At 41.6% G+C, this 27,693-nt stretch overlaps 1 protein-coding gene across 3 annotated transcripts in view; it reads right to left on the minus strand.

Moving 5' to 3' along the window:
* Positions 1 to 27,693, minus strand: part of CASR (calcium sensing receptor) — a 76,623-nt gene that overhangs the window by 9,246 nt on the left and 39,684 nt on the right. For all 3 annotated transcript variants that reach the window (XM_035314325.1, XM_035314312.1, XM_035314316.1), the window contains exons 3-5: positions 22,636 to 22,942; positions 18,325 to 19,206; positions 1,364 to 1,594 (exon numbers count right to left, since the gene is read on the minus strand). In XM_035314325.1, the coding sequence (XP_035170216.1) occupies positions 1,364 to 1,594; positions 18,325 to 19,206; positions 22,636 to 22,942 (1,420 nt within the window). The remainder of the gene's footprint in view (positions 1 to 1,363; positions 1,595 to 18,324; positions 19,207 to 22,635; positions 22,943 to 27,693) is intronic.

Here is a 27,693-nt window from a genome sequence, read left to right on the forward strand (position 1 = left end):
AAAAGAAAAGAAAAGAAAAGAAAAGAAAAGAAAAGAAAAGAAAAGAAAAGAAAAGAAAAGAAAAGAAAAGAAAAGAAAAGAAGTGTCCTGAGTGTTGGAAAAGGTACCAGTAGCATTTGTAACAATCAGAAGGGGTCAGAGTATCAGGGTTTTTAATTCCACTTGCAGTTTAGGCTCAGTCTCCAACTGCACTTAGAAAAGCCAGGGTTTGGTATTTCTGCAGTGGTGAGCTCTGCCTGATTAACAGATCCTGATCAGGCAGAGAGCACTCAGTTTAATCTGTAAATGAAACTGGTGTAGCTGGAGCAAAGGTAATGCTTAACTGATGGTGTAAAGGTATAGGGCAAATATAGTTGTTCAGACAGAATTACTCGGTCTGCCAGCCAAAGAGAATAACCACCTGGAAGCGAATTGCCTTGTTCATTCATCAGGTGCCAATTTAACACATCTAAATGTTGCAGCAGTGCCTGATGGCAACATTTTTAAGCTAACACTCCCCGTGTCACCTCCCAGGCCACAAGCTAGATGCCTGCTCAGTAGCTGCTCCAGGAGCTAAGCTGTCTATTCTGTCCAGGCTGGACAGTTGGCTCTTGTCTGGTGATCTTTGCACCATCATGTTCTCATCATTTGAAGAGACACAACCCTGGAGGCCAGAGAGGATACAATCATGATAAAAAGGTCTTACACCTACAACTAAGCGGAGAAGGACCTAGGCCTAATGAAAGTCAATGGCTACATCATGTACTTTTGACACTGTACATGCACCTTCTGGTAGATGAAAAAAAGTTACCAGGTGCTGGTGTGTCTCACCATTTGAGCATCAAGTCCAAGTTAACCTAGGACAACAAACAGGGGTTGTGCTGTTTGGTTTGCAAGGCAAAGGTATGAGGAAGGCTCTGGGACATGGAGGATAAAGACAGCAGAAACAGCTTAACTTGGAACAGGAAGAGACAACTCTTCATTCAGAGATACTGGGAGCAGAAGAAATGGCTGTTTTCAGTGACGAAACTACTGTTCTCAGGAAACCTTGACCTAGTCAACAGCCAGGCTTGGGCAATGAATTTCTCATCTTTGTAGAAACGGCATTACGAAAACCTAAGCTAACTATTTGGGCCAGAGAAAAGGCATTATTTAAAGCATTCATGCACAGGCTTATCAAATGCATAGGAAGGGAGAAGCAGCCCATTATTTCCAGAAGTGTGTACTGAGGGTGTGAAGGACTGGGGCAGAGAATATGTATACAATAAGATGAATGGGTGTTGTAATGAGGCATGGAGCAATAATATGAGGAGTATGCAAGGTTAGTTCAAATTCCATCTTGAAGCAACTTGTTAAATACTGCTGTGAGGATTTAAGCACTTACCTCCTTTGAGAATCCACTCCACAGGATTTTGTTTTCATTGATAAAAAGCCTCTCCCCTTTCTTGGCATAGACGTTGTAGTGCCCAACCTCCTCAAAGACGACTGAGCCATCCTCCGGAGAGAGATGCCAATTTATTATTGAGTAATTCCCTACTAGGTCTCCAAACTCATCAAAGTCCACTTGCTCCCCCATGTTATTGGTGAAATTTAAGTGGCGTAGATGCTTCAGAACCTAGAGAGAGATGCAGAGACACTGTGAACACCTGTGCCACAACCCTAACACAGCACACATCTGCTATGGGGACAAAACTGGAAAGAATCACTTTACTACAGTCCTTAATCTCTTAAAAATCACTTCATTACAGCAGTAGCAGGCTTTTTTTTGTAGGCATCACATGGACACAGAAACTCTGTACAAACCTTGTAGACAGCACAAGGTATTGTGGCCCATTGAATGGATGGCAGCCATCTGCAACTTTGCTTATTAGTTGCTACCCCTCTCAGCTTGTTGGTACCCCTCTTCAGTCCCTTCCCACAACCTCTCCAAGCCCACAGCTCTTCTCCAGGGGCAGAAAAGTGACAGCAGCCATTGAAGTGTTTTGGTCACCCAGGCATCCCACTCACCCTGCTCTTGCAAAATTTATCCTCTACATAAAAGCAATCTTAAAATCATAGAACATCCCAAGTTGGAAGAGACCCACAAGCATCATCTGGTTCAACTCATGGGTCCCCAAAGGGCCACACAAAAAATCAGACCGTGTATCTCAGAGCACTATCCAAATGCTTCTTGAACTCTGGCAGGCGCAGTGCTGTGACCGCTTCCCTGGGGAGCCTGTTCCAGTGCCCCACAACCCTCTCAGTGAAGAACCTTTTCCCAATACCCAGCCTGAACTGCCCCTGTTGCAACTTCAAGCCATTTCCTTGGGTCCTAATCAGTTGGCATCATTCATCTCTGAATGATTAATCACCCAGAAACATAAATGCTTGTGAAACAATTCAAATTTGTCTTTTGATTTAAAAACTCCAAGTCGAATGTACTTGAGTAAAATCCAACAAATCAAACTCCTTCACCACATGGCAGGTCTGGGCAGTTCATAGCACTTCTTTTGACTCCTGTCTCCTTATCACATGGTTTCAGGTAATCACATTCTGCCTGTCCCCACATGTTGACTCCTGTAATTTTCATGCCTTAAGCTGTCACATGCTGTGAACAAGAGCAGTTAATAATACCAGGAACAACTGCAGTTGAAAAATTCATGATTCTGATAGCCTGACAAGTAGACAAAAGAAACAGCAGCATAGAAGTAAGCCTGTACAAATGACTGTGAGGCAATTCATTCACATAGTAGGTACTTTTCTGTTCTTCAAGAATTAGTTGCTGGTTTATGCATTTATCGGATTTTTTTTCCCTAATTTAATTGAGGTTCTCAGTTACACAGTTTTTCTGTAGAAGTCATGTATGGAAAGCTGTTGTGACTCTAGCGGCAGCTTGGATGTCAGCTGTCCCTAGACCACTGCCGCTCTGGTTCTAGCACCTACAACAGCTTGAGCCCAGTTCTCCCTTTTTTATCTATGGGTGCCCAAACACACAATCCCGGATGGCAAAATGTAAAACAAAATGAACAAACAAACAAAAACCCAAACTAAATCAATTTGTCTGGGCATGCAGAGACCTCCTCACCCCATAGACATAGAACAGATTAAAATGTTTTGATGAAGCCTTTTCATTTGGAAACAAGGGGACAGAGGAACAGAATCACTTCATTAATTCCTGTCAGTTTTGCTAAATTGTCTCATTTTTCTCTGTTTCCCCTTAGAATCTTCCTATCACAAAATAAAATCCCAAGAGCTGCAAAGATACCCGTGTCTCTTCTCACTGCTTATATTATTGCCAATCTGAGAGAGTCTGGAACAATTGGAGTAGTACTACACAGGACGTGGCTGGCTATACTACTTCAGCTTTTTGTGATGTTCATGGAAGTACGCTGAAATATTAACACACTATTTAGTCTTTGAATAATGAGTTAGATGGTGGAGGCAAGAGTTTTTTCTGTCTTTCGCATCCCCACTGTCCCTCCTCTGGAGGGACTCCTCTGTACTGCAGCATCTCACTTTGGCCTATTTTTTTTACAGTGGGGCTGCAATCCTGGATGTGTTAGCAGGAACCTTGCCCATAAGGACAGTACCCAAGCACGTGATGATGCAGGAAACCTTCACTCCTCTGCAAGCTCTAGCACCTACCCCAGGGTAACACCTCCAGTATTGACATCCATACCAGATTTGAGTCATGATGAGCTGGATTTCATCCTTCTCCTCACTCCAGCAGAATCATAGAATCAACTGTTACACTCTCATGCAGTACTGCAGCACTGCTGAACTACACTAGCCCTGAGTGGGTATCACTGCCGGGTTGAACTTTATCTGTATAGGCAGGAGGTGCAGAACACACATTTCTTTTCATTAAAGTTACTACACACATTAAGGGACAATCTTGCAAGAGCTGTATTTAAGATGCTTCAGTTTAAGTCCTGCCTCTCCTGCTCAGCTGAAGAGGCAGGAGGCTGGCTGGTCTTACTGTCAGTGAGACAAATGATAGAGAAACTTCTGGATCCCCTGGATAATTTTTTTTCACTTATCTTCATAGCATTCATCTCAGTTACTCTGTTCCTTAAAATCCCCTAAGGAGGTGCATCAGGACATCAGGAGTAACAAAATATGTTTACCCTCTCAGCAAATAGCAAAGTTTGCCTTCAAGTGTGAATTTATGAGGGGCAAATTGTGAACCAGTAACTGAATGACTGCTAGGACATGTTCCTGTTTTAGATGGTAATAAAATCCAAGGATGTCACGTGTATATCACGCAACAAGTTTTAATGTCCATGGGAAAAAATACAGTTTAAACAGCCAAGAAATATATAAGCACTAAACTTTAGAAGAGGAAGTTGTAGACTCTACGCTTGCCTCAAATTACTTCTGCACTCTTATAGGCAGCAGTCTATTAATGATTAGCTAAAGGCTTTACAGTTAAAAACGTGTCACTATGTTTTGTAACTAAACATAGAAACATAAATACCCAGGACTCAGTCCACAAAGGCTTAATAGACCCTGCTTCAGTGAGGGCAACAGCATTGTGTCATGGGTGTATGTATAGTATCCTGGAACCAAGAGTTTACAGAAAAAGTGTTGACCTCATAGCTTGAGTACACCTTCAGCAGCTGGTGAAGCAGCCTGTGGGGAGCCTGTTCTGCAAGCTGCTGACTTCAGATGTTTCTTTCTGTAATTCCTCCCCGTTTTCTTCCATCTGAATTACAATGCCTTTTAATTAAAACACCTGTTACCAGAAAGGATTTGTAAGGTGCCTTCTAGTCCACCTTCCTATTATTCCTGGTAAGGCCATTCCCAGCCATGTAAGGCCATTCCCATGGTAAGGCCATTCCCAGCCATGTAGCCTCCCATGCTTTATCCAGACTAGATATTCTAAGTAATGTTATTTCCACTGCAAGGAGCATAAAAACATAACACGCATATAGTTGTAGTAGGTCAGACTAGCAGCCCATCTCTCCAGGACCTGTTTCTGACAGCATGCAATGCTGAGGCAAGAGTCAAAGGGGACATGATACTTCCCCAGAATGCATTTTGCAGCTCAGTGACTTCCTGAGCCAAAGCTATTTGTACTTGATAACCCATAGTGGATTATTTTTCCATGACGCGTATCTGTGTTCTGCACCTGTGCAAGCTTTTCACATCCACAACCTCCTAGCAAAGAGATCTACATTTTATGACAAAAACTACTTACTTGTTGGAACAGAGCAGCTGCTAATCTCTTTTGATGCACTTTGTGCTTATGTTGGAAAAGACAAAGAATCATGATTTGCAAATCTCCTTTTCCATACGTCTCAGGATTTTACAAGCCTTTGTCAGATCTCTTTTCAGCTATTTCTTTCCAAGGCTTATGAGTCCTATCTGACTTTGCTGCTTCTTATACAGAAGCTGCTCCACTGACCCTTCTCCAAACTTTCCCAGTCTACCTCATTCATTCTGAGACCTGCATATGGTTGAAGTGGGATGCACTAAGACTTAATAAGGTGGCCCCAGCACACTGTTTTCCTCTCTGCCCGTTTTCCAGCATGACCATTCTTAACACTCATCTTGCTTCTTTGATATTACTCAGCCAGAACTGAGGAGTCCACCCAAAGACCTGTTCAGTCTTGAAGATAACATTTGTGATTAGTCAGAAACAACCATTTATTTTTTTCCTCTGCTCATTGTCTTTCAACCAATAGTTTATCCTTGAAAGGAATGAATTTGGTGGCTAACATCAGAAGCCACCTAGAAGCCAGAGCTGTCATTACAAACAGGATCTCCCTTATCCACATACAGCCTGATGCCTTCAAAGAGCTTCAGGAGATTTGTAAAGTAGAACTTCTCTTTACAAATGTCATGCTGACTCCTCAGTATATTCTGTTTTTTCTCCATTCTTTAATACTTTATTATTATTATTATTATTTTTAAAGTACTGTTTCTAATAATGGGCTCAGTCAGCCTTTGCTAGTTGCTTGGATCTCCTCCAGAACCTTTAAAAAATGTTTTTCACATCTGCTATCTTTCTAGGCCTCAGGGCCCAATGCAGTTTTAAACAAGATTTTGGGTACCATAGCCAGGACTTCATCTACTTCATCTATGAGTTCTGGCAGAGCTCTTGGGATAATGTTATTCACTTGCACATAGTTATTAAGGTTTGTATGCTCCTGTGTTCCCTAGCTTCTTCTACAGGCACTTCAATATCAGACAGATCCTCTACAAGTCCCCCATAAATAAACAAACTCAGGAACCTTCTCAAGTTCTTCCATAGTGAACACACTTGAACACACTTTTTTTTTTTTTTTTTTTTTTTTTTTTTTTTTTTTTCCTGCCATGGCCTTACCTTTTCTTTTGCAGTGATCATCTATGGTCAGATTATCTATGATTATCTGCAGTCGCTCCTACTCTTGAAGTGTTTTAAAAAAAGATTTCATAGAATCATAGAATACTTTGGGTTGGAAGGCAACTTAAAGATCATCTAGTTCCAACCCCCCTACCATGGGCAGGGACACCTACCACCAGACAGGTTGCCCAAAGCCCCATCCGACCTGGCCTTAAACACTTCCAGGGATAGGGCATCCACAGCCTCTCTGGGCAACCTGTTCCAGTGCCTCACCACCCATCCAAGTGAAGAATTTTCCCCTTATATCTAATCTGAACCTATCCTCTTTTAGTTTAAAGCCATGACTCATTGTCCCTTCACTACAATCCCTGGCAAAGAGTTCCTCTCCATCTTTCCTGCAGGCCCCCTTTAGGCACTGGAAGGCCACCATAAGGTCTCCGTAGAGCCTTCTCTTCTCCAGGCTGAACAACCCCAACTCTCTCATCCTGTCTTTGTAGGAGAGGAGCTTCAGCCCCTTGACCATCTTTGTGGCTCTCCTCTGGACTCATTCTAACACTTCCATGTCCTTCTTGTGCTGGGGTCCCCAGAGCTGAACACAGCACTCCAGGTGGGGTCTCATGAGAGAAGAGTAGGGGGGGACAATCACCGCCCTCAACCTGCTGACCACGCTTCTTTTGATGCAGCCCAGGATACGGTTGGCTTCCTGGGCTGTAAAAAAGCTCACTTTGAGCTTCCCATCAACCAACACACCCAGGTCCTTCTCCTCAGGGCAGCTCTCAATCCATTCTCCACCCAGCCTGTATGTGTGCTTCGGATTGCCCCAACCCAGATGCAGGACCTTGCACTTTGCCTTGTTGAACCCCATGAGGCTTGTACAGGCCCAACTCACAGCCTGTCAAGGTCCCTCTGGAAGGCATCCCTGCCATCCAGCGTGTTGACTGCACCACACAACTTACTACAATTGTTTTGCCTTGCCAGCTTCCCTTAGAATTTCTCCAGCTTTCCTCCTTTCCTTGATCTACAGTAGATACTTATTCTGTCCCACTCGTCAGAGCCACTGGCAGGCAAAAAAAAAAAAAAAAAGGGAAAATGCTGTCAGGCATGTTAGAGTACAAGCTTGCTATTTGCTAACTGCAAGCAGTATGGACTGGTTGTACATTTTGATAACAGCTGGACTAAACAAAAGTGGCATTTCCTGAATCCTCCAAATAGTAATGAGACATGAGACAGAACCATCAGTTAAGAGGCTGATTCTATGCAAAACCTTGGGGTTCAGGCTAGAAAGAAGAAGGTGAAGATCCCATCTGGAGGAAAATCCTGGAAGTGGGGAAGAATTCTAGAGATGCAAATGTATAGACATGACTGCTGGGGTATATCCAGGGACCTTGGTCTCTAATGCCCAAGATGTGAGCATCTGTACGGTATGGAACTATGACTTCCTATCCCACCTTGACAGACCAGCAACAACGTTCTTGCAGGGAAGGGAATGTGAGACTTTGTGAATGCAATGCCGTGGGGGAAGTGAAGAAGTGTGTGAGAAACCAGGTAGGTTAAAAGCTTTAGTTTTGTTCATTCTTAAATAAATGCCAGTGTCCAGATCTGCTGCGGGTTGTCATTTACTCTGCTTCAACTGTGACAGATCCTTAACTGCTGTGCATATACCACCACGGGTGTAATATCCTTGAAATCCTTCTGCTGTTCCTTGTGAACATATTCCCTCACTAGGTTAAGCAGTCCTGAAAGGGGACTGAACCTTAGTATGTTGCAGGTTTCTGTCCCCATAAATGACAAAAGATTATCCTCCTAACATGCTGTTACAAGGAATATTGTCTTGACAGTCATTGGATGTTTTCCAACAGTGAGTTTTATTTCTGCCTGTCTAGCTATAACTAGGCCAGCAAACCAGTTCTGGACTGATGGGTACTGAGTATTTTTCTCTTTACTTTGTAGGGTGCCTGCCCATGCTCAGAGCAGCAAACAATTCCACTTCATCATTCAATGTGAAGAAGAAAAAAAGCTGGTGACTTTACTGAAAATGGTGAATTCTGTCATTCATTTTGAATTGACGAGGGTCCTTTCTTCCCTCTCGTTTCTTGTTTCTAGCCAAGCACATAGAGGAGATGTTTTCATAACCCTGTAACAGGCATAAGGGATTGAGACTTCAGCTATGATATTAGCTATTAGCCTTATGCAATCTATCATATTAGCCTTATGCCATTAGATCATGGCATACAGGATTTGGTTTCCAATTGGCAAGTATCAGGAGGAAATATGTGTGTGGCATATATGTGCGTGGCACTTCTGAAAGAGCAACTCATAAAATGCTGTAAAGGAAATGTTCCCTGCAGCAATAGAGTATTTTCTTTCCTCCATTCCTTCCCTTCTGTGTATGTATTTATTCCTTCCCTCCTGTTTATGTATCTATCTTTATCGACATGCTAGCAAAGCTCTAATTTTTATTGTGTATCCCAATGTATAATTCCTGCTGCTTTCTCTATTTTGGACCATCTTCTTCTTGCTGTTTTTTATGTAGGACCAATTGGTCATTCTGTTGGAAAAGATCCTGGGTTGTCTTTTTGTTATGCATTCTCAGTCCCATGCACAAGGAGAGTATGGTCTGTAGGTGGGATGCTGGGCACTTCATGCTAAAATAATGAAGACTGGTCATCACCTACTGTACAAGGACTGGGCTGTGCTCCAGGATGGGAAGTGTCAGGTTGCCAGCACTGCAGATTAACAAAGGGAGTTTATCTCTGGGCAAAGGGCTGGTGTCAGAGTTGAAGGGAAGGAATACTAATAGTCAGAGACTCACTGGAAATACTGCAAAGTAATTCAGGCAACCTAGGGTGGACATCCCAGCTCTGATAAAATGCTAAATCTGACAGAGGCTCAAAAAACAGTGAAAGAAAGCATTCAGTTCAAGATTCAGGACTAGCTGTACAAAGGCTGAGAATAACTCAAAATCATTCAAAGTTGTTATGCTTCGATAAGAGCTGAATGACATCCTCATAAAGCTAGGTAGGTCAGTAGACAGTGTGACTGAATACTACATGCATATGAAGAATGCAATGCGCCATATATTAAAGTAAGAATTTAAGCTATTTGTGATCCTGATTGGAAGCTAAATTCATTGTAACCACTTAAGACAAAGACTCATTCGTTACTGTAGGCAGCTCAGTAAAAAGCTCTGTATTATGTAGTTGAAAAAGCAAACAAAATATTACGATAGACTGAGAAAGAAAATAGCACTGAGATTATGGTGCCAATATGTACATTGATAATACATTTTTTTTTTTTTTTCTGGAAAATGCATTTAGTTCTAGTCACTTGATCAGAGAAGAAAAATAATATTAAAAGAAGATTAAAGCAGTCCAGAGGCGATGATGATAACTCTTAGACAGCCAGTTTGACTTCCATTTGATGAGAAATTAAAAAGTGCAGGATTATTTAACTTGTTTATGACACACATAGTGATTTGTAGGAAAGAGGTGATTTACATGCATACAGAAGCAGAGCAAATCCAGCTGACTTTATTCAGGGATTCACACAAGTATAGGACATCAGGCTGTCATGAAATTGGAAAATAGAGTAGCTTAGATGGTATGTATTGGAAACACCTCACTGGAAGGCCCAGTGGAAGGTTCTTGGTGTTCTCTGTATCTCGTGCTATGCTGTGAGTGCTCAGTCTGCTTGGAAACTGAGGAAGCCTAGAGTTTCTCACAACAAGGACTGTTTGTAAGTCTGTTTGACTGTCTGTAACTGAGCTTGATGGGTTAGTTTACTTGTTTTTGTAGCTAACAATCAAAGGATGCTGCTTTGCTGATTCAAAGATGTAGCAGCTTTAATGATTTATTGATAGTGAGAGGTGACAGAAGTAACAGCAGTGGAACAGGTCACTTAGACCAAACACGTTAAAGACGTATGTTTCAAAACGAGACATGATATAAAATAGGGCCAATCTGATTTAGGGTCAAATTTACTAGGGTACTATGTTTACAAGGATGACCAGAAAAAAATAAAACCCAGAAACCTAGAAGATTTCACAATAGTAACTGCACAAGTCAGACAACTGAGATACTTTATAAAATCCTGTTAAGTATTTGCTGGTGTTTGATGATACCTGAATGCCAATACGAAATTGGCTTTAAAATGCCAGACAAGGAGTCCTTATTAGGAAATGTAGGGATAGCAGAAGGGGTAACTGTTTTACGCTAAAAGAATGGAGATTTAGATTAGACATTAGGAATCAATTCTTCACCATACGGGTGGTGAGACACTGGAACAGGCTGCCCAGAGAAGTTGTGGATGCCCCATCCCCAGAGGTGTTCAAGGCCAGGTTGGATGGGGCTTTGGGCAGCCTGTTCTAGCGGGTGGTGTCCCTGCCTATGGCAGGGGGTTGGAACTGGATGGTCTTTAAGGTCCTTTCCAACCTATACCATTCTATGACTCTGTGATTCTGTGTTTCAGAAAGAACTATCTGCTGAGTCACAGAGGTTTTCAAAGGAATCAATAAATGATCATACAGTATGATCTTACAGACGTTGTGTGGCTGTTTTTTCAGATGATATAACTATCAGTTAGGATAGCACAAGACATAGCAAGCATGGGACAAGGATATTTTGTTTCCTGAAGGTCCTCAAAGACGAATGCTGGCCACGTGCAGAACAGCTGTACAGTATATTGCATTTGTGCATTTGTGAAATTGTTTTTTTTTCCATTCTATGAGCACTTGTCCATAGAATGCTGGTACAGAGCTAATGCAAAGCTGGTAGTGAGTAACACATCATTTAAGAATGTTATGATAAAGGATGATGATTTTACTGGAAAGTGTAGCAGGAAAATTTTCATTTGCTTAGCCTTGATTGAATGCATGTATTACAAGAGCAAATGAACAGAGTGGCAACATCCTCTGCATTACATCTCAAACATGGAGTTTTCAAAGATTTATGTAGGGAAACAGCATGTGAAATCCAGTCAATTGAAATTCAGTGCAATGTATTTTTTAAAGTCAGACTTAAAAATGTGACCTTCAAATCATAGTTCTATTTTTAATTGTAATTACTTTTTAATGGGAAAAAGACTCACTTTTGAGTCTTTCAAAATGTTTATTTGGATAATGTTGCAACTAACTTGGATTTAACTGAAGTTAGTGAATTTGATTAACTCTAGGGGAGAATGGAGGTGACAATAGCAATGTGTTTTAACATTATTTCAGAATAAGCTTAGGTTAATTCTAAAGTGAGAGTTTTTAACTCTGACATTTTTCCCTCTTTCTGATTTAAATTAAAATCCAACTGTATGATGGTAACCCAAGATATTTGGGCTAGATTTGTATAGCCCAAAGCATGATATTCTGCTATTAGTTCTGTGGAGTCCAGAAGAGTCCTTCCTACAAGTAACTTCAGGCATCTGAGGTAGCCTTGGTCGCAGTTCAGTGCCACCCCAAGAAGACTTCATCTGATCCACCAATGAAGAGGAGTGCCTGTAGGATTCAGTTAGGCATCTGTAAGTCTGTGATCCTATACTTCTGGAGAAAAATGCCTGGAATGACAGCATCTTTCCCCTCCTTACAAATACTGTGAGAATTAATGCAGTTGCTATTAATTAGGACAAAAATCATGGTAGCAAAAGGAAGAAATCAGGTCTATGGGGAATCCCTAGACCTGGAATATAAGGATACAAAAAATCAAGCTGTTTTCTGTCAGTCACCTGACTCAGTAATGTACAAGTGTAGGCCAGTCATAATGGAGGTATCTGTACTCAACAGAACAGAGAAAATGTACTGAAAATCTAGAGGAAAGGATGGAATGACTGCACCTGATCTGCATACGTGATAAACCCAGTATCAGTTCAAAGGTTTTGGCTGTGTTCATTAAAACGAAAGCTCATTAGTTAGGTGATAATGATATGTCACTGTCCTCATCATACAAATAAAGCTCAAAGAGCACTATTTAATATGGCATGCTCTAAAAGCACTGCTTCCACATGGATCATTCAAACAAGGCTTTGAAACACAAGTACTGTATTAATGGAAAGTAGAACACACACATACACAACCCCCTGGAGAACAAATAGGAAAAAATCATTCAGTGTATTAAGAAATTTCTTGAATGTATTAAAATGAAGAGGGTGTCATGTATGCCAGACCCTCATGACGCAAGGTTGAAAGAGACAGATAAAGATGATGGTGAAGGAGCAGGAAAGCAGAATGAGTGATGTGTTATTGCACTTGCTATCAGAAAGAAAAACGCACAGGATGTTCTTATCCCAAGGGCACTTGCTTTGAAGCAATATGACATTAATGGAAGTGGAAGGTCCTTAAAAAGAGATTAGAGAACAGCCTGAGCAATTTAAATTGGATCTAAAAGGCTGACAGAACCAGACAGTTCTTCACAGCATTCTACTAGCAATAAGAAGAGTGCTAATACAGCTGGATTACAATATACACAAAAATATGCCACTGGCCTTGAATGACAAAGTCAATATGCTACCTAATATTATTCCACAGCAATCACAACCCACATTGCTCGTATACATGCAAGTGTAATGCACGGCCAAGAGCATGTCTGCAGTTTTCCTCTGTGTCAGCCCATGTAGGACATGCATCACTGCTCAAAGGGACATTCCAGAGTCAGCCTCTGATGGGCTTGCAACAGGGGCCAAAGGAAGACAATAGCATAATGGCAGAGGGATGTCCTCTGTAACCAGGTTGGCTAACCTGACCTCAATCCCAAGAAAAATAATGGGCAAACAAGAGTTAGGGGTTGAGGATCAATTAATACAAAATTACAGGATAGATACATAATTGCTACCAGTCAATTTCTCAAGGCTTTGAGAAATATAGATCTTGTAAATACAAGTTTGGCTGACAAACACTTCCCTTTGGAATTGAAATACCTAGGCTTAACATTTAACGTAAAGCATCCTCCCATGGATCAAGGTTTAGCAGCAGATTTCTAAAAGCAAACCATCCATTCACAGAGAATTTCTTGAGGCTCAGTAAACAACTCAGTGTTATCCAATATGTCCTTCAGTACTCTGGCAGCAAACACAGAAGTGCTGCTGGGAGAACTTGCAGAAAACAAATGGATTAATGTAACAGTAAATAACAACAAAGACAAATCATTCCCCCTAGGTTGCTCTCTCACATCTGGGTTTAATGTGGTGAAATTCAGACTTACGTATCAAGGCATAAGAAATTCCAGCCACAGGCACAGAAAGGGTACTACATCCTGTAAAGCATTACAGGCAATTTATTGCAGCCTTTCCACCATAGTAAGGAAGGCTAATGTGACTTGTACATGTATAAATGAAGAAGCAATAAGTGTATGTAAATGTGGGACTTTTTTTCCCCCACTGTCTGGTTGTGCTGAGGCTGTTGTAGCAATACTGACAATGTGTCAAAAAGGATGAGTAACTGGACAAGGTACAGAAATAAACCGGAAAAAGTATCTTAGGACCTAAATTCACGGTGTTTAAATTACCAAGATAAGACTGAGAAATAATTTGATCAATGTGCATAAACACCTCATTGAGAGATATGATGGACTTCTAAATCTAATAGAGCAAGGCCAGTGGAACTAAAGGCTAGTTAAAAATTCAAACTAGAAATAAGACACGATCTGTGACAGGAGCTGTGACCTGCCATAGACCATACTAATAAAGAAAAAGCTTTGCTAGGTAGCACATCTACTGAGGATAATAAATCTTGTTCAACACAAGTATGCTGGCAAACACAGCCCTTCAGAACTGAAATACCCAGGCTTTACATCTAATGTAAAGCATGCCTTAGACGGATCAACATTACTCTCCTAAATGTGGTATACATTTACATGCTTATTATACAAAGGACTATAAACTGCACAATCATTTAGCAAGTGGCTCTATTTTAACGTTTTTGAGGTTCCTATTAAGGTTTTTTGGAGAGAGACAGTCTCTGGACAGACAAAAGCAGCAGCACATGTACAGGGAGGGCTCATTGTCAGTTCTGCTGGATGGTACTCTACTGTACTCTATATGCTTCTATCTGTCAACAAATGAAAGAGCCAACATATGAAAGAGCCAGTGTGGCTCATCTATACCTGATGCCACAGTTGCTTTGTTTTCCAACAAATACAATATGAAGAAATTAATTGCACACATGGGTCCAGGGAACTGTTTTTACTAATGGCAAAGAATCTATTGTCAGAAATCCTGACTGGGTAAATGATGCTTTAATGATTTTGGGATGTTGACATACTGCAAAATAACTGTTATGGCAAAATATCTAAGAGCCTAAGATATGGTTCTTTTTATTAATTTAAGTCTAAAATTAGTTCTAAGTAGTATATTGTGAATTGCCCAATTATTAAAGCTATTAGTAGAGCCAATAGCTATCCTACAAGCTCAGTGTTTTCAGGTAGCATAATTCACATAAAATACCTCGCATAATCAAAATCTGTTTGAAATATCTCTTTTGGAAGGTGTTTGAAGTCATCTTTACCCATCTGTGCAGAGATCTAATCAATATATGAGGCTCTCTACACCCATTTGCTGTCACTTTCCAGTAACAATTCTTTATAGTCAGTCTCTTCAAAGTCCCAACAGGTTCTAAAACTGCCACTATCTTCATAGCAATTCTTCCTGAATGACTGTTTCACAACAGCCTCAGTTAATACCTGTTTTGATATTGTCTCGCTCTCTATATTGCAAAGCAGTTGTTTTCAGTACACCATTTTAATAGTCCAACCAGCCTATATAGTTCAACAGACACAAAATTGATTAGATAAGTGCTTAGGTTCAAAAGTCTGGAGAGATGTATGTCATCTAAGGAAACATTCACTTCTTCAAAGCCTTGCAGAATCAACTGATACACAGCCAGACATACTTAAATGCAAAGTTGGAGAAGGCACCAGTCCATTTTTATCTCTTCATAGTGGGTGTCACCAACACAGAGGAAGGAACTGTTGGCTGGGAGGTGCACAGTCCTGTAATAAAAGACTTCAGCCAATCCTAGTTGAAGTCAATTCGTATTTGATTTTTTTTTAAATTATTATTATTATTATTTTAAATTTTGGTAGAACAGCATAAGGCAGTTTTTCACTAAGTCTAAGGTCAATCAAATTTCTAGGCATACTTTACTAGGCATAATTTACTTGAATGTGTCCTTTATCCACTAACCATTTGGAGAGTACATTTTTCAGCATGTACATCTTTGCCTCAGTGACTAGAAGAACTATCTCATTTTTTACTCATGAACCTGCCAAAGCTTACATCTTCCAGTGTAAACACAACTTGAAAATGGTCTGAATCCATCTAAGGATGCTCTGCTCCATGACCTGTGACTGCACACTTTTGCCTTCTCAAGAGCCTTCTCAAGAGCCCTATTAAATCACAATGAGACAGAAAGAGAGGCCCATCATCTGTTTGTTCAAAACTGTGGACTTGTTCTATCAAAGAAGATGGTAAGAAAAGAAGGGCTGTAACAGCAGACTATTGGAGCTGTTTCTGATAAGTTCTTATGGGAGAGCCTGTGTTTGGGGAAAGCAAGTCCATGAACCAGAGAAATAAAAAGAATTAGCTCTACTCAATACACTCTCCCAAAAAAATCACAGCCCACCAATGAATGAGAATGTGTATCTAGCTGGGTCACAGTAGTTCTGTGCGAGGTTTCATGCTGTCCAGTTCAGATGACCTGATCATTGAGGTAAAAATGTAATTTCTATATACAAACCCACACAAACATCCTGAACAAAATATATATAACAGTTCCTCCAAAAGGTTTGTATTCTGAGTACATAATATTACCAATTAGCAGACAAAATAATAATAATTCTTATGAGTTAGTGGGACAATACCACTGAAAAGAAACAAATTCAAACTATACAAAATTATAAGGCAGAACACACCATTTATCCTCACCAGCCACTGACCCTGCTGGCAAAGACAATGATGGGAAGGAGTTCAGGATAATGGAGCCACAAGTTCACAGGGATTGCCTTCTCTGTCACACATATCACCTGGTCAGCGATTTCAGACACTCAGTGGCTGCTGCCTCCAGTGTCTGGCAGGGAGGCTTCCTAACACTTTTCTTGCTCCCTCTGATTGCTTTCTACTAAGAAACCCTTGAAGTGATTGTGAGAAAAGGGAGCAACCACAGAAGAACTGCTGTGAAGGAAGTAAATTTCTGCAGTAAGGTTTTCTTCAGTGTTTGATTCTGGTTGTTCAGAAAAGCGTTCTCCAGAGATGCCTGGAGGATGCAGGTTTGTGAGGTGAACTCATTACTCCTGCAGCTAAGGAAAGCTTCCTGAAGGTAATGAGCCGCAATGCCTGATGCGCACACAGATTTGGCATTTACCTGCTATTTGTAAGTTTGATGTTGAAATGAAGTGAAAAAATGCACAAATATCAAATATGCTTGATGGCCAACACCACATAATGTTGGTCATATCAAATATGCACTGCTCCCTTCTAGCACCTGCTATTCCCATTCAGTCATGTTCTCCCCCCTGACTCTTTCTTAGTGCTCTAAGGCAGGAAGCCTGGATCAGGGTGCTTTACATTTTTGATATAGCTATCCTTCAGTACCAGACAAGGAAAACAAAACAAACAAACAAACAAAAACAATTCTTTCCTATTTTGGAATCCTCAACAAACACATTACTACAATATAGTGTGAATATCCCGTTCTTTTTTTCTTTCCAAGGTGACAAAGCATGAGGGAATGAATTAAAAATATATTTATTCTGAAACATTTTTACCAATACAAGTGAAAGCTAAATCTGTCTATGACTTGTCCAATTCTGCCAGTATGCTCCTAAAAAGGAAAAGAGCATTGAAAGACAGAAACCTCGGAGCCAACAATTGGAGAATTCCCCTACACCAGGGTCAAATCCTACACTTACTAACTCCGAGCAAAATGTCTTCGGCAGACTCAAATTAAGTACCTAGTGCTAAAGAGTGCAGTTTTCAAAACTGCCAAGAAAATCTTTTACTTGGTTTTGACTGATGTTTATGCATCGACTGAGGCTAGACAGAAACCAAACTGCAGTTCACAATGCAAATGTTGACCCAATATCTGCAAAGTTTGTGGCATGGGCAGCCTTTATTTTGGTTAGTCTATCCCAGACAGAGTGAGTTACATAAGTAAACACGGTTGTGATCCTCTTTGCATTCATTAGTGTTCTTCTGATTTCATGGACCAGGACTGAGCAACTGATTTGCTGCATATTTGGCATATCTTCATTTGTTAGCCTTAAATTTAATCCTTCTATTTCAGAATGTTGTGGATATTCAAAACACACAATGAATAGTGCATTAGATAGCAAAGTCAAATACATGATAGGATATAGATTATTAATAAAGGATCAGAAGACCAAAATGCCACAATATTATCCATAAACCAGTGAGCAGAAGTTTTTGACTGAATTAGTGAATGTGTTGTTAGTATTGTTTTATCAGTTCACAAATATCGTTGCCATCTATTATTTATCTACTATTTGCCCAATGGACACACATTATTTTTCTTCATTATTCAATCTCCTTTAGTTTGATCCTATATAAGCTGAAAACTGTGGAAAAAAAAAATATCCTGTATGGAAAATTGCTTTGGGATTGCAAAACCTGTAGAGCTTGCCAAAGACAATGAACTCTAAAAACTGTTTTCCTTGTTTATGTGTTCTCTCCAGACCCTCTTGTTTATGTAAGGGCTCAATATATGATCAAATTACCTTGCGTCAGCCAGGCTGTGGTAATTGTCTGTGTGTGCACTTTTGGCCTGTAGCGAATACAAGAAAATTTAACTTAGTTTAAACCCCTTCCACTGCAGACAAACCTAACATAAATTACTTTCACTGCAAGGTGGACCTAAATTGCCTGCTGTGATATGTGAAGTCCCAGGAGCCTGACTGTTTGTGAGACCCAGGATTGTGAAAGGCACCCCTCCCCAGGCAGCATGGAGGCGCTCCAGGACAGCTTGTCTTTTTTTTTTTTTTTTTTTTTTTTTTTTTTTTCTATGAGTATCTTGCACAGATATGCCTTAACAGCAACAAAGGACTTACCTGCCATGCCTCAACCTTCTTAATGTCTGCACAGGATCCATTAGTGAAGAGTCCTTTCCCAGGGGTACAGGTGTATATATCCTGCAAAGCATGTGCAATAGAATATACTGCCAAATACACGTTATAGGATATCCGCAAGTGTGTGTAGTCCATGTATGGTGTCTCCACACTGGTGATGTTCTCATCCCCTGTGCATGGAGGTCGAAAGGCAGTTGTACTGTTTCCAGTGCCCAAGCCCTCTTCATGGGCCTTGTGGAAGGAAGCTGAAGCTGGAGAATTTTTGGACCCATCGGGGAGATAGCAGTTAAATGTCTCCTCCCAAAACTCCTTGGCAAAGCCATTGTTGGTGGATTTCTTGGGATGCACCTTCTGCAGGAACTCACGGAAGCCTGGGATCTGTCCTGCCTTCAGTGCAAACCCTATAGTGCTGCCAATGACGCGGAAGAACTCTGGCATGGCTATCAGGGAGGAGCTGGCCCAGGCCTCACTCGCCAGCCAGATCTTGCCGGTGATGTTTCGCCTGACGATCTCTTTGATGAGTGGTTCCAGGTCTGGGCCACTGGAGAAAACAACAATCACTCTTGCTGTGGAGTTCTGGATGACCTCCACCACCTGCTGGATCTCCTCTTCGTCCGAATACTGTGAGATGAGCTCACTAAAATCAATGCAGATGTCTCTCTCCTCTGCCTCCTCCCGAAACTTTTCAATCCCGGGCCGTCCATAGTCATCATCAGCTGCAATTGTTCCCACCCAGTTCCAGCGGAAGTACTCGATGATGTCTGCCATAGCGGTAGCCTGATGCTCGTCATTGGGGATTGTGCGGAGGAAGGACTTAAACTGGTTCTTATTGCTCAAAAGACGACTGGATGAGGCATAGCTGACCTGCAAGAGCACAGTGGACAAGTAAAACAGACCATGAAGTGAACTGCCTGGGAATAAAATGCCAATATTTACCTAGGTTAACTGTCAACCTATACAACCTCAGATGGGATGAAGGGAAGGCTGGCACCACATGGTCAGCTGCGTACTCTCAGCCTGTGGTTGCACACAATCCACTCTGAGAGACTGTATGTACTTGTACCTCTGGTTGTCCTACAGAGACACACATGGAGGAGCAGCTGCTCAGACCCGAATGGATGGAGCAAGTGTGTGCCCTCCTGTAAGGCCAAGGGTCAGAGGGAGAGTGACACTGATACCAGCCTGGGGGAATGGCAAGGAGGTGAGCCATGGGTGGCACTGACTCTCCTGTCACCTCTGTCCCCATCCTTAAACAGGCTCCATGAGGAACCATAGGCCTGTTATTTGCAAGCCCTGTCAACTGGAGTAAGGATGTGATGTGCATCAGTGGCCTTGACCCTGGGAGTGTTGAGGTAATGCTAGTCATTACCTTAGCATGATTTCCTGATTGCTGGACATAATCAGCCAAGAAGCCAGTAGACATTCCTCACTCGATGAGCCAGCATGTTTTGCCATCAAAATGGGATTTCATTTCCTTTACTAAAACTATAAAGAAATGTTTTCTTTTTCCTAATCAGAACAAGCGCCATATGCTTTTAAGATATAATTTGGCTTTTCTGTAAGTAGGGAAACAATAAAACCCAAAAGAGAATAGTTTAAAGATATGAAGTTTTAAATCTCACTTATCTTTGCATTTTGAGATTGGTATCTGAACTCTTTAGGACTGCCCCTCACTTTGAAAAATCTTCTATAAACAGTTCATTTTGTACAAAGTGGAAATCTACATAAAACCTTATCTCTTCCTTAAACTCTGGCATTTAGTGCTTCTGCAAGAAGAAAGAAAAGAAGGAGGTTTCCTAGTGCAGTTTCAAGGGCCACAGGAACATATTGTCCTTTCACAGAGCTGTGCTCTCCCCTGGACAGACTCCTACCCAGAACTACCCTCATCTCCTGCAACCTCATGCCAGAAGGTACAGACAAGGCACCCCAATCCTGCAGATGCTGTAAGAGATGAATTTCCTCTCCAGAGATATTTGTGTGCAAGAGCGAGGCCTGGATTCTCCAAGGGAGGTGACCTTAGACAAGGTCACAGTGGCTTCCCTGTTTAGACCTTAGCAGTGCCCATTGGTTTGGGAGCTTCAGCAAATGTCCTAGCATCTCTTTTAAATGTGAAAAAGCCTATCTTTAACGAGTTCCCTTATTCTTAACCACTAGGAATTTAATAGGGTACACTGAGGTAAGATACTAAGAAATAGAACAGAAGCCATAACATTTTCAGTTTCTATGTCAACAGGATGAGTAATGAGCCTTAGATTAATTGTAAAATATACTTCCAATTTATACTGAAATGTAGGGTTTATTAAGCATGGATTTGCTAATGGCTTGCTATAAGTGGCAGTGATAATGCATATTCTAATGCTGCCCAACAACTCCCATTTTAAAAGCCTGCTTTCTGTTGTCAGAGTCCAGCCACCTGTCTGAAATTTCATTCCACATTGAGAACTGAACCTACCGACCTCTACCCATTTCTGTAACCACTAGATAAAGGCTACTTCCTTATAGCATAAACATCATTCCCTGTTCAAAGGAAAACTCTGAGAACTGCAAACATCGATTAGGTACAGTCCAACCCATCGACCCTTCTCATTAGCCCTTATTAACGTGGTAATGTGACATGTAAATTAACAGTATGCCTTAAAATGCCACCACAGTGTTTATTACCCACCCCCTTCCAATGCTGCTCTGGGTAATATCTAGACAGCAGATGTTGGTCATAGCTTAAACCATTCTTTCCTGCTCAGACACCCAATGTCCATTTCTTCAGATTCCTGCGAGGGAATCAGGCTAATAAGAACATTAAGTAGACAAGATATATTACAGTGCACCAGGCAGGCAGGAATTCTTCCTTCTTCATTTGTGGTATAGATGGGAATTAGAGCCCTGGCTGAAATAGAGATATATCCTCTCAGGACAGAGTGAGAGAACAGTGTGATGCAATCTTGTCACAAGGCCTTCTGTAAGCTCTGGCACCTGCACTCATTTTAGAAGGGGAACAAGAAATATTAGGCTATACAAGGCAACACCTAAATGCATAAAGCCAAGCATTTTCCAGAAGTTGTCTTCAGTGTGGAAATCTAAAATCAACAACAGCAACATTAGGCTATAATATGCCAGCCTCTTATTTTGCTTAGGGTCTTGGCAGAGCAACAACTTTGTCAAACAAAAGCATGGAACTGTGGATACTGTCCCTGGTCCCAGGAGATTCAGCAAACAGCAAAAGGATGCTATGGCACAGCAGCTGGCACAACTACACTGCCATGCAGATGACCCAGGAACAAGTTGGGACATATACACATACTATCACAAATCTTGTTTTGGAGGCCCTAAGTCAAAGAAAGGCAGGCCAGCCCAGAATAAACCTTCACAGCACCTGATCAGCAGAAACAACAACTTTGCAGATCACCTACTTGAATAATCAGAGATAATGACAGAGGTAAGTGTGTCTGGCAATGAGCGAGGTCTGCCTTGCCAAGCTCCATGTAAGGTGGGCATAACTAGAGAGTGACCACAGTGAAGCAACGTCACAACTAAGCTGTCATAGTTGGCAACTGACAATGACTTGTCTAAATTACCAATGGTCACAGGCTAAACTGCTCATCCTCTACCCTTCTAATCCTCTACTTTCCTCCTAGGCTACAATATTGCTGTTGACTGGATGTCGTTACTGTCTGTCTGGTAATCTTTTTTGGGGGATTACAAATTTCTAGCAAGGCATATTTCTACTATTAGAAAAAAATTACATCTTTTGTATTGACCCTCTCCTTGAGGGTCCATGTGAAGTGGCAAAGATCAAACAAGCCATGGAGGCTGCACTTTACTTGAGCCCTTCTGGTGGATGGCAGTGAGTGGAACATAGAACCTGGCACAACCTCTGAATATGCCTGTACTGGTCCAAATATGTATCTGGCAAGTATGAGATCGAAGGCTTGTATCTTTTACTAATAAAAGAATTCATTTTGATGTGACACAGCATATTTGGAGGGAAATAAGACTGTTTTCTGTTACATAAACCATTGTCCCACTCTGAAATACAGTGCTTTCCATCATTGTCTTACCCCTTAGCCCTCCAAGGATGTATTCAGTTACTGTATACAGCTAGGGCCTCTCCATTTCCAAACCTTCTTTTGTTTGAAACAGAGAGAGCACATAAGCAGCAGTGCAGTTCTCCATCTTGTTCTGTAATGTACCCCTCTCCAAACAGCAATATCCCCAGCTGTGCAATACACCTGGTAGCATTGCAGAGCAAAGAGGCAGACCACATCTGTAATCTAAGCAAGACAAGTGAAAGCATACCTGAGGTATGTAAAAGAGTCCCAGCAGATTGGCCACGGCGGTGGAGACCCCAGAGCCGGTCGCCCCCACGACTGCAATGGTGGAAGGGATATGTTCTGAGCAGTTGCAGAATTCGTCCAGGTTCAAGGAGTCTATCTTGTTCTGAGCCACAAAACTCAGAGTGGCCTCGAGGGCTTTAGAGACTGTATTGCAAGTGTCAAATATCCTGTATCCCAAGGTCATGTTGGGAAGGAGATTTGGGCTACTGTTTATTTCTTCTATGGCAAAGATCATAGCCTGGAGCCAGCGGAAGCCTCGGAAATTATACCTGGGAGAGTGAAACAAATAAAAATAACAGAGTGAGAAGGAGGGAAACAGAGAAGATGAGACCAGGGCTGAGACAAGGGGAGAATGAAAGATTCTAGATACAGAAGGCAAAAGCAGCTTACACTATTTAACTCAGACTCACATCCTGCTGAATTTAGAAAATTTTGCTTTTGTGTGTTCAGTGGTTATGAGAGGTGCACATATGCTACAAAGTTTTGTTCTGCTTTTCAACTCATCAGTTTGGAAGCTCAGTTAAGAGGTCGTGAGGATAAGATGACCTTTTCTAAGTACCCTAAACTCTGGGAAATTCAAAAGAGAGTGTTCCTGGAGGGCTGGTTCTTCTGAGGACACTGGACCTGGATCTCATGATTCCTCAGCAAATGCTCTAACACAAAGCTTCTCGTACCAGATTTCCTTCCAGCCTGCCTCCTCTGACACATTTCTGAATGCAGATGGCAGTGTCTGCTAAGCCTGACCACGATGCTGTCAGGAACTTGGGCTCAGGGATACGTAGTGTGCCAGCGCCTGGTGGCTTTAGGCAGGCAATGTGAGATAAGCCACAGCACTGGCATGCTGCTGGATGCTCTGCTTGGGAAAATTTAGTCATCTGTAACACTGGGATTCATATCACACACTTCACACTGTGAGAGAGGGCACAGCCAACCTATTTATACCAGTGAACAGAGATATGCTATGAACATAAATCCTAGTGTAACTTGGTAACTTGCTATTAGGTACTTCATTGTTTTCATTGAAAGAATAATATTCTCTTTATTATGGTGTTTTTATACATCTGCTTTAGACACAAGCTCAGAAGTTGCCACCAGAGCTGTCCTGTGAAAATGAAACACTTTTTTTTGAAGCTTTCTCTGTTCTCTGAAGTGGAGAAGCTGTGTTTTCTGACATGGAAGAGGAGCTGATGCTGGGTGAGTGACTAAACCAAAACAGAGAGAAGTTTCTTCATGGAAATCAGCAGGAAAAAAGTAATTTTGACATGTGCTATTCTCTTACAGTAAAAGCTGTAAAACTCTGAAAGCAACCAGTTGTGTGTCTATTAAGCTTCTACATTTTAGGATAACTCAGCTGGAATGGGTAACTCGTCTTATAACTGACACTTGCCTTTCGTTGTAATGCACTCTAGATCAGGTTAGCAACTGGTTTACAGTTTAGTGATGAGTTGCAGTTGGAAACAGGAAGGTGTCAAAGCTGTTATGCTTGAGATTAATTGGAAGAACTGATGGGACCCAGAACAGGATGAGCCTGGGGAAATGGTCATCCCTAGAAAAGGTTCTATATAAAATGGTAGATTCTGGGTTTCAAATAAGTGCTATTTTGAAATGCTTTTTCATACCAAGGTAAAGGTTTCTAATAACGTTGTTCATAAAATCATGGCCTTTCAGCTTCTGAGATATATGACCAGAACTGAGTTACTGAGAGAACTGGCGGAGGAGCTGGCCAAGACGCTTTCCATCATTTATCGGCAGTCCTGGCTATCAGGGGAGGTCCCAGCTGACTGGCGGCTAGCGAATGTGACGCCCATCTACAAGAAGGGCCGGAGGGTAGACCCGGGGAACTATAGGCCTGTTAGTTTAACATCAGTGCCAGGGAAGCTCATGGAGCAGATTATCTTGGGTGTCATCATGTGGCAGTTGCAGGGCAAGCAGGCGATCAGGCCTAGTCAGCATGGGTTTACGAAGGGCAGGTCCTGCTTGACGAACCTGATCTCCTTCTATGACAAGGTGACACGCTTAGTGGATGAGGGAAAGGCTGTGGACATGGTCTACCTTGACTTCAGTAAGGCATTTGACACCGTTCCCCACAGCATTCTCCTCAGGAAACTGTCTGCTCATGGCTTGGACTGGCGTACACATCGTTGGGTTAAGAGCTGGCTGGATGGCCGGGCCCAGAGAGTTGTGGTGAATGGAGTCAAATCCAGTTGGAGGCCGGTCACTAGTGGAGTCCCCCAGGGCTCAGTACTGGGACCAGTCCTCTTTAACATCTTCATCGATGATCTGGACGAGGGGATCGAGTGCGCCCTCAGCAAGTTTGCAGAAGACAAGGAGAGAAGGACCTGGGAGCAGTGGTTGACAGTCGGCTGAATGTGAGCCAGCAGTGTGCTCAGGCAGCCAAGAAGGCCAGCAGCATCCTGGCTTGCATAAGAAACAGCGTGGCCAGCAGGTCCAGGGAAGTGATTGTCCCCCTGTACTCAGCTCTGGTGAGGCCGCACCTCAAGTACTGTGTTCAGTTTTGGGCCCCTCGCTACAAGAAGGACATGGAGGTGCTCGAGCGAGTCCAGAGAAGGGCAACAAAGCTGGTGAAGGGTCTGGAGAACAAGTCTTACGAGGAGAGGCTGAGGGAACTGAGACTGTTTAGCCTGGAGAAGAGGAGGCTCAGGGGTGACCTTATTGCACTCTACGGGTACCTGAAGGGAGGCTGTAGCGAGGTGGGGGTTGGTCTATTCTCCCACGTGCCTGGTGACAGGATGAGGGGGAATGGGCTAAAGTTGCGCCAGGGGAGGTTTAGGTTGGATGTTAGGAAGAACTTCTTTACTGAGCGGGTTGTTAGTCACTGGAATAGGCTGCCCAGGGAAGTGGTTGAGTCACCATCTCTGGAGGTCTTTAAAAGACGTTTAGATGTAGAGCTTAGGGATATGGTTTAGTGGAGGACTTGTTAGTCTTAGGTCGGAGGTTGGACTCGGTGATCTTGGAGGTCTCTTCCAACCTAGACTATTCTGTGATTCTGTGAACATTTTTAATTACTGGATTAAATAAATTGCTTCCAAAATGTGTATTTCCTATGACTGATTTCTTCAAAGCTGAATGAACATACCAAAATTACTGCTTTCTTAAGAGTTTTATCTGCCTTATCTGGAATCAGAAATTCTAAAGATATCATATCTGAGGTCTATCTTTAGGTCCTAAAAACTTCATTTATCCAACTTCATTTCGTCAGAAATCTTTGGATAACTTCCAAAAGATGTTCTGCTCTGACGCTGTACCTCAAGCAACAGACAGCATGGTTTCAGCACAAATCTCTTGAGCAACTTCAGGTCAGAAAGGTTGAGGCCAATAAAAATCCTTAGTTATAATGCATAACTAAAGGGACAGCTAGCTTTTCTAAGATAACCCTTTAGAGAATGGACACTATTCAGAGCATGGGAATGTGGGTTACATTTAGAATTCGGTCATTTAGATTTTTTTTTTCTCTAGTTTCAAACCATTAGGGAGTGAAAGGTGATGGGAGAGCTCTGAAATAAAAGGGCAAGTCTCAGAGCAAATAAGGCAGTGAATATATATATAAAAAAACAAATGTGCTAGGCATACTAAGCTACCTCACACTCCAATGCAGTCTGGGAATCAGAATGGCAGGAAGAATGGGTTTTATGATACTTCTTTTTAAAAATCTAAATCTATGCACAGATATTTTTAACTAAAATGAAAATAGGATTTGAAACAAGGAATAATATTTACGCTCCCAGTGTAAAACAGAAAAACCTAAAAGCATTTTTATATATTTAAAGGGAAGACTGCTGAGAAGTTGGGAAGTACAACTGCAAGGATTTTCACATGCTCTAGTATGTGTAGACATAAGTATAAGTCAGTTCACATTAAATTATAGAAGTGGATTAAAAAAAAGTTATTTTGAGTATTCTGTCCCTTTGACAGCAATTTGGTTTAAATGATTAAAATGCTGCAATATTTCAGGTGGTATCTTCAAAAGCAGTAAGAATTGGACTATCTTCTCCTTGATTTCAAATAATGTTATTCAGTATGGTATGTGCATCACTCAGATGCACAGTGACCAGCTTTTAGATTTCTGATGAGTGCCATTTTAAAATGCTTTAAGATATGTTTCCATTACCAAGGGGAAGATTTCTAAAGATAAGCTTCATGAGATTATGAATTTTCAATCTCTGAGTTACATGATCTAAGAGACCCATGATACACAACTGCTTTTCTTTTCCTTTCTGACATATGTTCCTGATGAATATTTATTTATGGCATTAGGCCTGCGCTTTATTTGTTTGAGATTGGATTGGCTTTCTTTTGGAGGGGAAGGGAAGGAAGCCTTGTCTAGGAGCTAGATTCCAGATGTGTTTGAAATGCTTTTGATAATTTAGCTCATAATAGCATGGACAGCAGACGTGCAATTCTTTCCAGTTGCAGCTCTAGTGTTAGCAGCATCGGCAGATCAGCAGAAGAGGATCAGATGGGATGGAGACAAACACATCTCACTCCATCTTTTCTAATACCTCATAGATCTTCAGACAAGGTCTCATTTGTTAACTGAGAGTATTCCATCAGTACTATAGAGCTAACACTGATACGGTCAGATGAATGCAGTGACACTAAAATGGTCTTACTGAAGCAAGATTTCAGGATTCCTTCAGTCTATGTGAACGGAAATTGTGTGTATAAATCCTTTTCCATTCTGCTGTAAGACCCCAACAAAAGATTGGAAATAGGTTACTTCTGGCTTCGTGTGTATGTGAGTGATGGGTAAAAATGGCCTTTGAACTTGGCAGCGGGTTACACAGATCCAGCTGATCTGTTGTTGACCTGCTGTGACTACTGTGAATAGTCACTGTCATATTCTTTCAACATGCAGAAATTTGACTGGTAATTTCCATGAAGAAAATACAACATGCAAAGGATTTACTAATAGAAGCAGACATTTCATTAGACTTCCAGAATCTTTAAATAGCTACTGGTATTATTTTAGTGGGAAATAAGCAGACTCCAAAACTTATTT

This window comes from Oxyura jamaicensis, chromosome 1 (genome assembly GCF_011077185.1).
Source record: "Oxyura jamaicensis isolate SHBP4307 breed ruddy duck chromosome 1, BPBGC_Ojam_1.0, whole genome shotgun sequence".
NCBI lineage: Eukaryota > Metazoa > Chordata > Aves > Anseriformes > Anatidae > Oxyura > Oxyura jamaicensis.